Source organism: Phoxinus phoxinus (genome assembly GCF_949152265.1).
Source record: "Phoxinus phoxinus genome assembly, chromosome: 13".
In the NCBI taxonomy this organism is placed as follows: Eukaryota; Metazoa; Chordata; class Actinopteri; order Cypriniformes; family Leuciscidae; genus Phoxinus; species Phoxinus phoxinus.
The window spans coordinates 3,024,844-3,041,767 of NC_136888.1; the positions used below are offsets into that span (position 1 = coordinate 3,024,844).

The following is a 16,924-nucleotide window of genomic DNA, read 5'->3' on the forward strand; positions in this document are numbered from 1 at the left end:
GTAAAGACCAGCACAAATCCACACACATATTTCTAGAAAAAAACATGCATTTCATAATCATAACCTGCCTCAATAGAAAAACAAGATTCCTGCATGCATGCATGCAAGTAAGTCTTTTATAGCTTTAGCGCCCTCTGAATAAACAATGTATTATGAAGTAGCGCAGTTTTGTACAACCACGCGTGAGAAAACAGCCCGCTTCACCGCTGCTGTTGGGATCTGCCGGGGGCGACTCTGACTCAAGCAGACGACTCGGAGCCGATTACAAGTGCCAGGGTGATGTGTGCTCATTGAATGGGCAGTTTTCAAACCAGCGCTTCGCAAGAGATAAGAGAGATAACTATAGTGAAGAATAATGGACACAGAAAGAATGCATTCACAGGCAAATATAAGAGTAACATCCTGTTTTATAACAAACACCAACTAATAATATCAAGAGTTGGATGCAACTCTGAAAACAGATGCAGATCACAGACGCTTATCAATACTCACTGTAAACAGTGCTAACCTGAAATGATTACCTTAATTGTTCTCTGAACATTTTAGTGTTGTATAATCTGACGGTTTAAAACTCTTATTATTTACATGGGTTTTGATGCATGTTCTCAAAATTAGCAGTTAAAAACAAAATATATTCTTGTCTTTCTTTGATCCAATTTGGCAGTCAACAAGAGGAATCCTGCACTTCTATAGTGCGCTGACTGGTGTACTGCACTGTTGAGTTGTGAGAGAACAAACAATAACTTCATAAATCTTCTATGAGCATTTTGGCTGGGGGAAATGTTTGAATAAATTGCTCTTGAATAAATTAAATATGCATGGGTGTGTGTAAATAGCTGTCATTTAGAATGAATAGAGGTTTTAGCTGTATTTAATCTTGTTAATGTCGTTTAGTTAGTTGTGTTTTGTTCGTGTCACAGTGAGGGTGATTAGTAGTCTTGGGCTTTTTTTAATTTCAAGGTACATTCTCCTCCCAAGTGCCAATGTATTTTGCAGTTCTTTATGTTTAAAGGACAATTGGGGAAAACATAGTTCACACAATGATTGACTCAAACACTGGCCTGTTTTATAATGTGGAATGAACGTGTAACCAGTTAACTTTAAACATTGTAAGGGCCACATGTGAGTTTTGAGGAACATTGTGCCATTATTATCTAATTGTTTGCTCTAGACTGAACATGTTGGGATTTACAGTTTAATGTTGGCATTCATTAAGGTTTCTCAGACTTGGACTAAGCCAGGACTAGGCCTAGGACATTCAATAGCTTTTATAAATGTCACTTAAAAACATTACTGGTGTGCATCTTGAGACAAACAATGGCATATTTGAAGATATGCTTTCAGTTAAAAAAGCTCAAACATGCATTTTAGTCTAGGATTAGGCTTAAGCCTTGGCTATGAAACCAGACATCCATGCATTTAATAATGCTGACTTGAGTAGACTTTACATAAAGCTATTAATCAAAAATCCACAGAAATATGTGTAATGAAATTTTCATTACTTTTTCTATTTTGCAAAACTGGAAAACCATGTCTTGCAAAACTTCAAAAACATACCCTTTAGTACATAAAATGTATTGCAGTTTCAGGCTGAAATGAACATTAGTGGCTGTAAAACAGCAACTACTTTCATTATTCACGCAAGTTATGATTATAAGGGCATATTATTGATTAATAAAGACATATTCGTGCCATTCTTTGCACAATACTATCTTATGACATCAAAACACTTTTACCAACATTTTGAATGTAGTGGCAGGCAATAAACATTATAAAAAAATAAAATAATTTAAAATACAGTGTGTGATTTACACACAAGGCACACAGACACAACCAGAGTTCATTCTTATCTACTCAAATTACAAGTAAATTAAGTCCAAGCTTACTGTGACGAGGTTGAAAATGTGTTAACAATTAATAACTATGTACCCTGCAAGGCTGTAAGCGCATATTTAGGATTGATGGCAATGTTTTAATTGTAGAGTCACCCAATGTAAAGACCAGGGAGAGTTATAAACCCACTAGCACATTTTTGAATCAAGGTCAGTATGAGTAATAAACCCTGTAACCGCTGATCTGTCCTGGTAAATCCTCTCACTCATGATGTGATTAGGAGAAACAGAGGGTCTATTATAGAGCAAAGCACATTACAGGCATTAGGAAAAGTCTAGGGGAAAAGTCACTCAAAGATTTACACTGTAAAAAATTATTTTCAAAGTTGTATGAATGGCAGGACTGAGATGCAGAAAACGAGTGACGCCGCGCCCCCGCTTTATAATGGTGGACGACACGACTCAATGACTCAACATCAATTGACTTTAATTGAAATAATGAGCCTGAATTACTTATTTTAACTGGGAGAGAATTACAAAGGGCCCATGGTGGATAGACGAGCAGAAGGTGTATGGAGAAAACCCAATGAAGAGGAGCGGAGAGTTCGAGAAGGGGTGTAAGGCTGTAAGAGATCTGAAAGATTTGTAAGCGAGGAGTAGAATTTGGAATTTAATGTGGAATTTGATAGGAATCCAATGAAGCTGTTGAAGTGATGGGGTAATATGTTGTATAGATGTAGTCCAGGTTATGATACAAGCAGCATGATTCTGAATCAGCTGGAGTTTATGAAGAGATTTGTGTGGTAAACCAGATAAAAGAGAATTACAGTGGTCAATGCGAGAGGTGAGAAGCGAATGAACAAGAATAGCAGAACTAGGCGGGTTGAGAAATGGACAAGACCTGGTTTTGCTATTGATGTGAGCTTCAGATAAAAGAGTGCTGTCGAAGATGACTAACAAGTTCCTAACCTGGAGCCTGTGTATAATAACAGCGTAACAGTGGAATTTAATACCACATTTAGAGAAGATATTACCAAGTGGGAGAAGGTAAATTAGGAACAGTATGGGACCTAGGACAGAACCTTGGGGGACAACAGAAGAAGCATGGGATTTAAAACATTTTAGTTGTACAAACTGTGTGCGGTTAGAAAGGTATGAAGTGAACTAGGTGAAAGGAATACCAGTAATACCATGTGGATAAACGGTTCAACAGAATATTGTGTGAAATGGTGTCAAAATCTGCACTCAAATCAAGCCAAACAAGAATAGATAAGGACACACTTTGGTGTCTCGGTTCGTACGTGGTCCCAGACGGTTGAGGCTGCCGGTTGCAAGTTCCTCCCTGAGACCAAACATTGACCTTGGAGTCGGTCTCAGACAAGATGCTGACTCTCAAAAGTAGCTTTATTATTAGCCTTAACATCACTCAAGATCACTGACTGCGCCAGATGAGGAAAGGGTTATATTGCACCCTTATATTGCAGATTATTCTCCTTCTGCGACTGGTCAACCGGTCATTTTGTATTTTTCTTTCCTGCACCTCATGAGCCGCTGGAGCAAGAAAGCCTCCACATGTTATGTCCGGTCCGTGCATTGAGAATATATGTCCACCGCTCAGGCCAGTTGCGTACTGTAGATCCTCTCAGCTTCTGGTAGACTTTGGTAGTCACAATAGAGGTAACGCGAACACTAAGCAACGCATCTCGCATTGGATTACAGATGCTATCACCCTCTCCTATGAGGCGGGGGGAATTGGGGGCAAGCTTTTACCCTGGGAGTCACAACATTAGTATTGAAGTTCCCATAGTTTCAACAGTATGAAACAGCGTCGAAGTTTGGTTACGTACAATATATGTAACCCGGTTCCATGAGAAGGGAACGAGATGCTGTGCCACACCTCGGTTACGAATGTGCGTCTCTTCAGACAATTTGAATCTGTCAACACGTATTTCTGGCCTCGCTACGCAACATTACAACGTCCATACGTTTGGCCAGTCAGATTGGTGTGTGTAGACAGCGGCTCATGTGGAAGCGTTCCCATAGCATCAATGCAACCATGACGCAGCATCTCGTTTCCTTGTTTACTAAGCATGTTCTCATTTGTCAGCTTAATATTCAACAATATTATTGATCTGACTGTACTGACGCTGTTGTATGAGAGCCGAACTGAGCTGGACGATGACATTTTGTTTGCAAAACTGCTTTATAGATTTAATGAACTAATTTAATTATTGATGATTTCACCTGTGTCTTGTTTAGTTTATCGTTACCCTGTGTATTTATACTCCTCAGTTTCCTCAGTTAGTTTTTGGTTATTTTCTGTTATGTTAGTTTTTGCATGTAGCATTTGTATTATCTTGTTTATTTTATTAAAAATTAGTCACATATATCCTTGTGTCTACGTTTCTACTTCATCAACTTGCACCTGCACAATACATTTACAAATTCGAAAAAGAATTTGTACAGTGTATACTAGAAAAATTAAATCATCTGTGGATCTTAAATGTCTATATATTTTATGTTAATTACTAAAGGAACACAAATGCACAAGTAATACCACTCAAAAACCCAAGCAGCTGCATTAAAAACTTAAATATCACCGTTTTTGTAGCTTTAATAAAAAACTTTGCTACCATGATATGTGTATCTCAGGGGGGAAATGTAATAATAGAGAATGCATCACTTACTTATAAGTCTTGGTCTTGTCTAGCCAGATTCCACAGATCAGAGAGCCAACCACGCCAGCAATGACAAGAGTCAAACCAATTCTCCCAGCATTCACCTCTTCACCCTGCGCTTCAGACAGTAATGATATATGAGATATCTTCAATATATCAAGCATGCATGAGACCATGTTTTCATGCACTTCAATCCAGGGTAGTCATGAGTTTAGATAACACAATACATTGAGTCTGATCACTTGAGAAAATAAAGTACTGTCAGACTTTAATGGAGCATTTGCTAAGAATATAAAAGATGAAGAAATTGAAAAGCCCCTCACAGTGAATAAATGATGTTTTCTCCAAATAAGAAAAGGATCCACCAAAAGGAAAAACCATGGTGCAGTGTTGGCGTCAGATGATAAAACCACAATACTTACTTACCATACATACAATATGGTTAAGGGATGATCCACAGCTAGGTGTGCATTACACAATTTTAATGCGTGACGTGAAGGCAAAGATACTCGTGAAATGCAAAGCTATCCCTGGATTATCCCGCAAATAAAGCTGTTATTGATGTTAGCAGTGCAAAAAATGACTGGAAGAGTTCAAATAACATTTGTGACGCTTTGTAACTGCCATAATCATATACCCTGATATGTAGTCCAGTGTATTAAAAAAAATACCATGCATGCTATTACAATCTCCAAAAATTAAACAATATTTGTGTGAGTGTACGCATGATTTATTAGTAGAGCTGATGATCAGGACAGCATGAACTCACCGGGTAATGCTCTATTATCATCCTGTTCAACAGCGTGGAAACAGCATAGAAACATCCAACGTTCAGTCCTGGGAAACACAAAGACAGGGACAAACATGCTTTCAAATAAATGTGAATCACAGGATTAAAATTGGGTGGAATTATTGATGGTTAATTTTGAAGGTGTGTAATTGAAAACAACTGCAATCTGTTCATTTGAGCAGCAAAACTGGGGCAGATATAATGGCATTGACTCCACTGCTGTTTGTTTGGGTCATGATTATTTATACATTTTTATATTTGTCTATATATTTGACTTTTTAATTTGACTATAATTTCCTCCTGGGCCTGTTGACAGTGTCAGTAACTGGAAGGGATCTAGGTTAATTAGAAGCTAAAGACTCATGACCGTAGACATCAAAATCTGCCAATAACATTCCCTATAGTCAGCATGCAATGACATGGCATTGGGCGAACTGGGCTGAGTGTTGTTGTTGTTGTTGTTGTTTTTTGGTCACTGTATTTTAGACTGCATTTTTAGATTTCAATTAAGCAAATAAGTACTAGCCTTTTAATTGACAAAATAGACTTTAGGGTTAAGATTAGGGTTAGGGTTTGGTTTAGTAAATGGTAATTATGCACAATTTACTTTTTTATATGACACTTTGTTTAAAGTCCTGAATCATTGTTTAAAGTCCCCCCCTGTGGTGAAAATCCAGTTTTTAATGTTGTTTATGTGTCTATGTGGTGTTTTTAATCTGCTTTAAGACAAAGCATGTGTAAGTTCATAAGTGGACAGCATTGCTGAGTATTTTCTGCTTAAAACTGCAGTGAACCAAAGACAGTCTCAAAAACACGGTTTGAAATCGCTGGTGTTTCTGACGTCACACACTACCTTGTAACCAATCAGATCAACGTGTGATCGTCAACCAGTGGATCTCTGAGTGAGTGAGTGAGTGAGTGGAGGCGGGGCTCATTTGCATATTCAAAGAACCGCGTATATTAAATGAGGCAAGGGTGTCGCATTACATTCAAGATATTTTAAGGTATGAAGACATTTAGTTTTTCAAGGAAAAACGTTTAAATAGGTAATTTGTGTGATCAAATATGAGATTTAAGGGATACAGTTATTTACTACTGGGGGACTTTAAAATATAATTAGATAATGCTCATAATTACAATAGTACATTCTAAAAAAAAATCTTAATTTTAACAGTAAATTTTTTTACAAAAAAAGCAATGGAAAAGACATGGTAATTGCTTAACAGTATATACCTTTACTATATACAGTGAAAAACTGTAATAGCTCTTACGGGACATTTCATGTAATTCTACAGTAAAATACTGTTAAATGTACGGATTTTGGAAGTACACTGTAAAAAAAACCTTACCGTTGTATTTACCGTACCTTACCGTAAAAAATATGCAATTTTTATGTTTAACAACATTGAACTAAAATTTACTGTAAAAAACTGGCAGCTGTGGTTGCTAGTACTTTACCGTAAAAAAATACGGTAGAAATATTTATGGTTTACGGCATTGAACTAAAGTTTACGGTAAAAACCTGGCAGCTGGTTGCAAGCGATTTACAATAAAAAAATATGGTAGTAATATTTTAGGTTTTACGGCAGTGATCTAAAGATTACAGTAACAAAACTGGCAGCTGTGGTTGCCTGTAATTTTAAAAGATTGTATTACAAACCAATTTGTCATCAAAGTTATTATTGAGATAACGTTTCAGACGTTGATGTTTTATTGAAAATAATAAAGTTTGAAGTCACCATTATGAAGATGAGTGTTATGTTCTGGGTAAAAGAGCGACCTCTTGTGGTGATTCCTAACCTAGCATGTGTTTACATTTTATTAGTAGTCTCGCGTCAGTTCAATGTCACGGTGAATTTAAGCGGTCTCATATTTTTCTCTCTTGATTTAATTTGGCCAGAAAACACGTTTGCCTGTAAGTACGAAGTCATATAGTTATTTCATCATCTAGCACTAGGAATGATAGTAATGAGATCCTTTGTTAATGAAGTTGAGTTTGTTCTAAATGTGTATTTTGATCGCATATGCTAAACGTTAGCCTCGTAATGTAAATTCCCTTAAAAGTTAGCATTAAGCTAGCGCATTTATTTTTATATTGTTTAACAGATAAAATTTCAATATTATTCATAAACAACTTCTGTATTTGAATGGAATACTGAAATGTATTATTCTTTGTAGTTTTACAGTGCTTCCTGAGTAAAGTTTGGAAAGGATAAACAAGCTTCAATCTTTGTCTTGGGGAAACTGTTAACTTTCTGCCGAGCTGATGTAACCGGCTAAGCCACACCGTACACACAGAAGCGGGGGCAGAACAGTAAAAAGGCAACTCTTCTAACGGTCAGCACTTGTCGATCTGTAAGTAGAAAATCACCTAAAACAACCATCATGGCACACAGAATAGAAGAAGAGGATTTGGATGGATTAGAAACCAGATCACAAATATCTAACTGCTCAAGAACCAGCAGACAATCTGTGGCTAATTCTATGGCATTGAAAGCACGGGCTAAAGCAGAAGCTGCACGTGCTGAGCTTGCATTTGCTAGAAAAGAGGCAGAGCTAATAAAACAACAAGCCATTCTAAACGCCAGTTTGCATGAACTGAAATTAGCAAGAGCGGCGGCTGCTGCTAACGCCGAAGCTGAAAGCCTTGAAGCAGCTGCTGAGGAGGAATATGAACTGTTAAATCCACTTCAGCAAATTAAAAAAAACTCAATGCCTCTAACTCCAGTCGAAATTCATTGTGGAAATGCTGCAATAGAGATTCCTATTATACATCCAGATCACCAGCCTTATCAGAGTGCAAAAGCAGCCAATACAGTAAATTTAGTTACAGTTTCACAACCAGATGCAAGACCACAAACGACCTCACCAGTGTGCCAGCTTTTCATGGACAGCAGTGAAGCGAACAGATGTGACAAACAGGTCAACACGTCACCAAGTGAAATCAGTGAACACAAGTTTCTTGAACAAACTCAACACCACTCGTACAAAGGAGAGCCAATCTGGACCCCAAATCAGATATCCAGCACTGCACAGAGAAAATCATACAGCTATGGTGAGCTCTCCCACAATGTGAAACAAACCATTGACGATTTCAAGCCTCCCCAATCTTACTACACACAGTCACCACCCCCCATATACAACACAAGCCCACCAAGTGCAGTGGCTGCAACAGACCTAGGGAAGTACCTGATGCGACGAGAGCTGGTGAGCTCAGGCCTACTGAAGTTTGACGACAAGCCGGAGAACTACTGGGCCTGGAAGGCGTCTTTTATCAGCTCTACTGATGACCTGAAACTCTCCGCTAGAGAGGAACTTGATTTGCTGTGCAAATGGCTCGGGCCCTCGTCATCTGAGCAAGCTAAAAGGATCAGAGCGGTACACATTCACAATGCACCCACAGGCCTCAGGATGTTATGGCAAAGACTGGAGGATGTTTATGGCTCACCTAAGGTGATTGAAAATGCTCTTCTGAGAAAAGTTGAGGAATTTCCTAAGATCTCAGGCAAAGAAAACCACAAGTTAAGAGAACTGGGAGACATTCTCATGGAACTTGAAGCAGCCAGAGCAGATGGATACTTACCTGGTCTCTCATATCTCAACACCTCCCGTGGAGTAAGCCCAATAGCCCAACTCCCTTTCAACCTACAAGAGAGGTGGATTACTGTAGGATCACACTACAAAGACCAACACAGGGTGCCATATCCTCCCTTTGGAATCTTCGTCAACTTTGTTTGTGAACAGGCAAGAACACGCAACGACCCTAGCTTTGCCAGCATTACAGGAGCATGGTGTGCAACAAGGACAGAAAAGAGTGTTTATCAGCCAGCCAGTCATCACTTGAGAACATCAGTTGCTGTGAGGAGGACTGAAATCTCAACAAGTGGCAGCGACAGCGATAATACAACAGTAGTCAGGAAACAAGAGGATCCCGACAAACAGTGCCCACTACATAACAAGCCTCATCCATTGAGAAAATGTCGTGGCTTCAGAAACAAAACTTTTGAGGAAAGGAAAGCGTATCTGAAAGAAAAACGCATCTGTTTCAAGTGCTGTGCTTCATCCACTCACGTCGCTAAGGACTGTAACAGGCCTCTGCTGTGCCAGGAGTGCAATAGTGACAAACACCTGTCAGCGCTACATCCAGGGCCCGCCCCATGGAAAACTGATCTACATGTGAGTACCATAGATCACAGCGGGGAGCGGCAGCCGCTGGAGGCCATTCCGTCTGTGACGTCCAAATGCACAGAAATCTGTGGGAGTGTGAACACGTCAAAATCCTGTTCCAAAATCTGTCTCGCCTTAGTGTATCCTGCTGGCCAAAGAGACAAAGCCATGAAGACCTACATTGTTCTTGACGAGCAGAGCAACAAGTCCCTTGGAAGAACATAATTCTTTGAACATTTTGGAATTCAAGGCACAGGGTCGAGGTACACTCTGAAGACATGCTCAGGAGTGATGGATACAGCAGGGCGACGCGCCAACAACTTCATAGTGGAGTCAGTAGACGGTAACATCCACATTCCCTTGCCTACTCTGATTGAGTGTGACATGCTGCCAGACGACAGGTCCGAAATACCTTCACCAGAGGTAGCTAGACATCATCCTCACCTCAAACACTTGGCAGACAAAATCCCAGCCCTGGATCCCAACGCGTCCATCCTCCTCCTACTTGGGCGAGATATAATACGGCTGCACAAAGTGCGTGAACAATGTAATGGGCCACACAATGCACCGTTTGCTCAGCGACTCGACCTTGGATGGGTGATAATCGGAGATGTGTGTCTGGGAAGAGCACATAAAACCACTACTGCCAGCGTCTTCAGAACAAGTGTGCTGATAAGCGGACGCCACTCCATCCTTAACCCATGCGTCAGCAACTTAATGGTCCGAGAGAAGATTGACAGCGCTGTACCAGCCCACACCTTTCCATGTGTGTCTCAAGCAGCCAATGAAGCAGATAGCCTGGGCAGAGACGTGTTTCAAAGAACACAGCGCGACGATCAGCTTGGCCTGTCCATCGAAGATGAGTTGTTCCTTGACCTCATGGATAAGGAAGTCTACATAGACGAAGCAAACTGCTGGGTAGCACCGCTGCCATTTAAGCCAAACAGGCCATGTCTGCCCAACAACAGACAACATGCTGTCAATCGCCTCGCCTCCCTCCGTCGCATGCTGGAGAAGAAACATGGCATGAAAGAACACTTCTTCAACTTCATGCAAGCAATGTTTGATGCTGATCAAGCGGAGCTTGCCCCAGCACTGAGGCCACAACAAGAATGCTGGTACCTACCAATATTCGGTGTTTATCACCCACAGAAAAAAGACCAAATACGTGTAGTGTTTGATTCCAGTGCGAAACACGAAGGCACCTCCCTTAATGACGTTCTTCTCAGTGGGCCTGACATGAACAACACCCTACTGGGGGTCCTCATGCGTTTCCGCAGAGAGCCTGTAGCGGTAACTGCAGATATCCAGCAGATGTTCTACTGCTTCATTGTCCAGGAAGACCATCGTGATTTTCTAAGATTTTTGTGGTTCAAAGACAACGACCCAAACAAACACATCACTGAGTATCGCATGAAAGTGCACGTTTTTGGCAACTCTCCTTCCCCTGCAGTAGCCATCTACGGCCTGAGAAGAGCAGCCTTGCATGGAGCAAAGGAACAGGACAGTGAAGCTACACAGTTCGTCATGAGAAATTTCTATGTTGATGATGGACTTTCCTCATTCCCCACCGACGAAAAGGCCATCGCTGTACTGAAAACACAAAAGAGATATTAGCAGAGTCAAGCATCAAGCTACACAAAATAGCCTCTAACAGTCGTACTGTGATGGATGCCTTTCCCCCTGAGGAGCGGGCCAAAGACTTGGTGGATCTAGAGCTAACTGTTGACCCCTTGCCACTGCAGCGGAGTTTGGGACTCACCTGGAACTTGCAGTCAGACACGTTCACGTTCCGTGTATCTAGAGAGAAGAAGCCATTTACTAGAAGGGGAATCCTGTCTACAGTCAATGGACTTTACGACCCCCTGGGGCTTGTAGCACCTGTCACAATCAAAGAAAAGGTCTTAGTCAGGGAGCTGTCTGCCGATTCAGCTGAATGGGACGCTCCTCTGCCAGCGCCGAAAGAGGAACAGTGGAAAATGTGGACGGACTCACTCTGCGAGCTTGAGCAGCTTCAAATTGACCGACCATATGTGCCAGTTTCCTTGTGCTCCACAAAACACAGAGAACTCTGCATCTTCTCCGACGCCTCCACTATGGCCATATCAGCAGTGGCTTATCTCAAAGCAACAGATAAAAATGGACACACTCACATTGGTTTCCTCATGGGCAAGGCAAAGCTGGCTCCTCATTCCCCGCACACTGTTCCACGGCTCGAGCTTTGTGCTGCTGTCTTGGCTGTTGAATTGGCAGACTTAATTAAAGAAGAGCTCGATGTAGACATCCACAAAGTCACATTCTACACAGACAGTCGGATTGTATTGGGATACATCAACAACACAAGTAGAAGATTATATGTATATGTCGCCAACAGAGTCACACGCATCAGAAAGTCTTCAAGCCCGGAACAATGGCACTTTGTCAGCACAGAACACAACCCTGCAGACCATGGGACTCGCTCAGTGCCAGCAGCCATGTTAAAAGACACCAACTGGTTCAAAGGTCCAGCCTTCTTAGCCAAAGACACCTCACCACCAGAGAAGTTTGAGCTCATTGACCCTGAAGCAGACGCAGATGTACGCTCACAGATCCAAACTTTCATAACCAAGACCGTAAAAGGAGAGCTGGGATCAAAACGATTTGAACGCTTCTCCAGCTGGAAGTCACTTATTCGAGCCGTTACCAAGCTCATACACAAGGTCAGGTCTTGTGCAAAGGGCTCAATCAGCAATACGGATGAGCTGACACAAGCAAGACTAATAGTTATCAGAAACGCTCAACACGATACATTTGCTGAGATGATACAAGAGATGAAATGCCTTTCCAGAGGTGAAGTCGTTCCAAAGTCGAGCCCTCTGAGGAAACTGAATCCAATTGTGGATAAGGATGGCCTGCTGAGAGTTGGAGGACGCATTCCTTTGGCTGAAATACCCTGGGAAGAGAAACATCCAATCATTGTCCCCAGAAAACACCACGTAGCTACCTTATTGGTGAGGCATTACCATGCAAAGGTCGCTCATCAGGGAAGACATCTGACAGAGGGTGCTGTTCGCTCTGCTGGATTGTGGCTGATTGGAGGCAAGAGACTGGTGTCAAGCATCATACATAGATGTGTGACCTGTAATAAGCTGAGAGGAAGATTGGAAGAACAACAAATGTCAAGCCTACCTTCTGAACGACTCGACCCAGGTCCTCCGTTCACTAATGTAGGTGTCGATGTGTTCGGCCCATGGACCGTAAGCTCAAGACGAACTCGCGGCGGCATTGCAGAGAACAAACGCTGGGCAGTCATCTTTACTTGCATGGTAACAAGAGCTGTGCATATCGAAGTGCTCGAGTCTCTGTCCTCCTCAAGCTTTGTTAATTCATTAAGGAGATTCATAGCTGTCCGTGGTCCTGTCCGCCTGTTTCGTTCTGACCAGGGAACGAACTTCATTGGGGCATGCAAGGAACTTCAGATCAAATCTGATGATCAGGAACTAAATGCTTACCTTCACAATCAAAGCTGCACCTGGACCTTTAATCCTCCCCACTCCTCCCATATGGGTGGAGTGTGGGAGCGTATGATCGGTATTGCCCGTAGAATACTGGACGCACTGTTGTTACAGACAAACACTGCCCACCTGTCTCATGAAGTTTTGGTCACACTCATGGCTGAAGTCATGGCCATTATGAATGCTAGACCCCTTGTTCCTGTGTCATCCGATCCAGACATGCCCACAGTGTTCACACCTGCCATGCTTCTAACACAGAAAGTCGACCCAGTACTGCCACCAGCGGGAGAGTATGACCTTAAAGACCTATACAGCAAACAGTGGAAGCAAGTACAGGCGTTGGCCGACTCATTCTGGAAACGCTGGCGTCAAGAATACCTGGTGTTACTCCAACCAAGGAGAAAGTGGCACATGGACAAGCCAAACCTGAGCGAAGGAGATGTTGTGCTGCTCAAAGTCAAGCGGATGCTCAGGTCAAGCGGAATGAATGGCCTGTTGGAGTGGTGGTGAATGCCATTCCCAGCAAAGACTCTAAAGTTCGCAAAGTGGACGTGAGGGTGGGCAGACAGGGTACTCAGCGGGTGTATTCTAGACCAGTCTCAGAAGTTGTTCTACTTGTAAAAAGGGAATAGTGTTATAATACATTATAACAAGCGGGGAGTGTTATGTTCTGGGTAAAAGAGCGACCTCTTGTGGTGATTCCTAACCTAGCATGTGTTTACATTTTATTAGTAGTCTCGCGTCAGTTCAATGTCACGGTGAATTTAAGCGGTCTCATATTTTTCTCTCTTGATTTAATTTGGCCAGAAAACACGTTTGCCTGTAAGTACGAAGTCATATAGTTATTTCATCATCTAGCACTAGGAATGATAGTAATGAGATCCTTTGTTAATGAAGTTGAGTTTGTTCTAAATGTGTATTTTGATCGCATATGCTAAACGTTAGCCTCGTAATGTAAATTCCCTTAAAAGTTAGCATTAAGCTAGCGCATTTATTTTTATATTGTTTAACAGATAAAATTTCAATATTATTCATAAACAACTTCTGTATTTGAATGGAATACTGAAATGTATTATTCTTTGTAGTTTTACAGTGCTTCCTGAGTAAAGTTTGGAAAGGATAAACAAGCTTCATTCTTTGTCTTGGGGAAACTGTTAACTTTCTGCCGAGCTGATGTAACCGGCTAAGCCACACCGTACACACAGAAGCGGGGGCAGAACAATGAGAGTTTGCTTTAGTTGGGCTCTTGACCCTTGACTTTTTCTAACCTTAGATTTTTTTCTCTGACTGCTTTAACTTTATAAAACACATCCGTTATGGCATGAAAATCAGAGAGAAAAAGTGATCAGATGTTGTTGGCTATTTATTGATGATGATAAGATCGCCATGTAGTGGCCTGGTTAACTGATCTCATAAAGAGTCTTATCTTTCATTGAATGGGGAATGTTTAATACTATTATATTTCATGTTTTGAGTATAATAGCTCTGTGACCCAACGAATGCAAGCCAGCAGTGACAAACCGATGATCTGGAGAACTTTAAAAACTCATGGTGTACCAAAAAGGTTTTGAACTACTGTACAATTCAGACCAACACAGACATCAAGCATCAGCGAATCTCAACAACGGTGACAATCAACAAAATAATCAGATAAAGCTCTGAACATCACAAAACAAGCTGCTAAAAAGTTGCAAATAAAACAAAAGCAAAAATAAAGCAGATAACAATAATAAAAGAAAATACTAAGGCATTTATTCATGCTGCAATGCATGCTGGGAGATTTTTATGAGTTTTGAATGATGGCTCCCATCATGCACTGCACTTTAATCATCACCATTGTTGAGACTCATACTGTACGCTGATTCTTGTCTGTGTGTGTCTGACAGATGCAGCAGTTCACACCTTTATTTTGCACAATGTTTATAAAATTCTTCAGATTATTACAACACTGATGGATCACATGCTGTAGAATCATAGAACTACTACAATCAATAATGTAAAATTAATGACCCATATAATCAAAGATAAGACTCTATATGAGCTCAGTGAATCAGGCCACGACATGATCATTATGTCATCAATAGATAGCCAATATTACCAGATTCATTTACTCTCTGATCTTCTTGCCCAATGTGTCTTATAAACACAGAGTTCCAGCAGCCAGAGAGAAACTAATGTTAGAAAGTCAAGAGGCTAACTAAAGCAAGTCAAGTCATCTTCATTTATATAGCGCTTTTAGCAATGTAGATTGTTTCAAAGCTGCTTTAAAGAGATAAACGTATAATTTAAGGTAACAGATTGTTTTGGCTTTATAGCAGTTCTTGAATAAAGATATTTTCCAGCTAAAGTTAGTTTTGATTGATTCACTTCCGTCGCAACGATAATTAGTTATTAAATTAGAGACCGCTAAGACGACACCGTTCTCTCTACACAGACTTTAAACTGAACCTGTGAGAAACACTGATGACGCTCACGTGCGCATCAAGAATTAATTCTATAGTTATGTGTGTTTGAATATATGTGCGCATGTTTGTAATTCCCAACAAACCAAGCCTTAAACTACTTGTCCTGCCTATAAATTTTGATACAGAATTTTATTTTATTTTATCACTTCAGGGGAGATACGCAAACCGAATTTTCCCACAACGCTTTATCTGTAGAGTGGTAAAGCAAACACCGATCACCATCATGGTGACTTTAAATGAAACAATAAATCATCAACATCTAAACCTGTGTTAATTCTCAAACAGAACTGTAGACGTCTGACAGAAATAAAGTTAGTCAGGTTAGTAATAAGTGAAGCTGGTAATGCTGTGTGTGGAGTTGTTTAATCCTCTGCTGAGATCTTCAGAGATGTCTTCTCTTCTCTTCTCTTCTCTTCTCTTCTCTTCTCTTCTCTTCTCTTCTCTTCTCTTCTCTTCTCTTCTCTTCTCTTCTCTTCTCTTCTCTTCATCATATATTGTTGAATGTTTATGGCATTATTTGGAGTCGTGTGTGTGTCACCATGATGGTGTTTTGTATTTGTGTGTATGAGGTGTATGAGGCTGTGCACCCTCTTTATAATAATATGTGCCTCAGATTGTGGGAAACTAATGGTGGTTAACTTTGAATCATCATGTGGTTTTCTTTTTTACCGCCTGTATTTTTATGGTGGTTATCAGTTTATTACGAAGGTATAAAGCAGATTTTAATACTTTAGTGAAAGTGAATGATAACTTATCGGTTATTGAAATATAAGGGTTGTCCCGTGAAACTGAAAACTAAAAGGTTCCTACTGTATTTTTATGGTGAAGTACTGGGAACCACAGCTGATGTTGTTTTTTTTTTACCACACATTTAAGTCCTGCTGATTTTCTTTTTCTTTTTTGCCATTTTTTTTTCTTTTTAGTCCAAAGTAAGGTTGCTACCACATTTTTTACGGTAAAATACTGGCAACCAAGCTGACATTTTTTTACAGTAAATATCACAGGTTTTTTTTACATTGTGTTTTTTCCTCCCGTAAATTAAGTCCTGTAAAACATAAAAGGTTGCCACTATTTTTAACGATAATATATAAATACTGGCAACCACAGCTGCCGTTTTTTTTTTACTGTAAATTTCACAGTTTGTTTTAACAGTGTACAATAGTTCAGACATACTGAGCAAAATATGCAACGGTAGAATGTGCTTTAAGTATAAGAATAATAATTAGCGGTGTGTACCGTAACTGATGAGGAGGAGGATGAAGGGCTTGTTGCAGAAGAGTCTTGCGATTGAAGCCATGTACGAGTTCTGTCCCGTGGGCATTTCTCTGAGCGCTACCTGAGCCGGAGACGGAGGCCTTTCCGGTCTATCCTGAAACACTGAAGCACACACAAACTCCTCATTAAACCAGAACATCATCAATCCATCAACATGACCCGGGTTCATTTTAGACAAAACTGACAAATTATTACAATCATTGATATAATGATAGGGCAAAAA

General features: G+C 40.6%; 1 protein-coding gene across 1 annotated transcript in view; it reads right to left on the reverse strand.

The window, feature by feature from the left end:
- Nucleotides 1-16,924, reverse strand: part of flvcr2a (FLVCR choline and putative heme transporter 2a) — a 46,059-nt gene that overhangs the window by 18,245 nt on the left and 10,890 nt on the right. The window contains exons 3-5 of the mRNA XM_079633083.1: nt 16,663-16,803; nt 5,280-5,347; nt 4,520-4,623 (exon numbers count right to left, since the gene is read on the reverse strand). Coding sequence (XP_079489209.1) covers nt 4,520-4,623; nt 5,280-5,347; nt 16,663-16,803 — 313 coding nt within the window. The remainder of the gene's footprint in view (nt 1-4,519; nt 4,624-5,279; nt 5,348-16,662; nt 16,804-16,924) is intronic.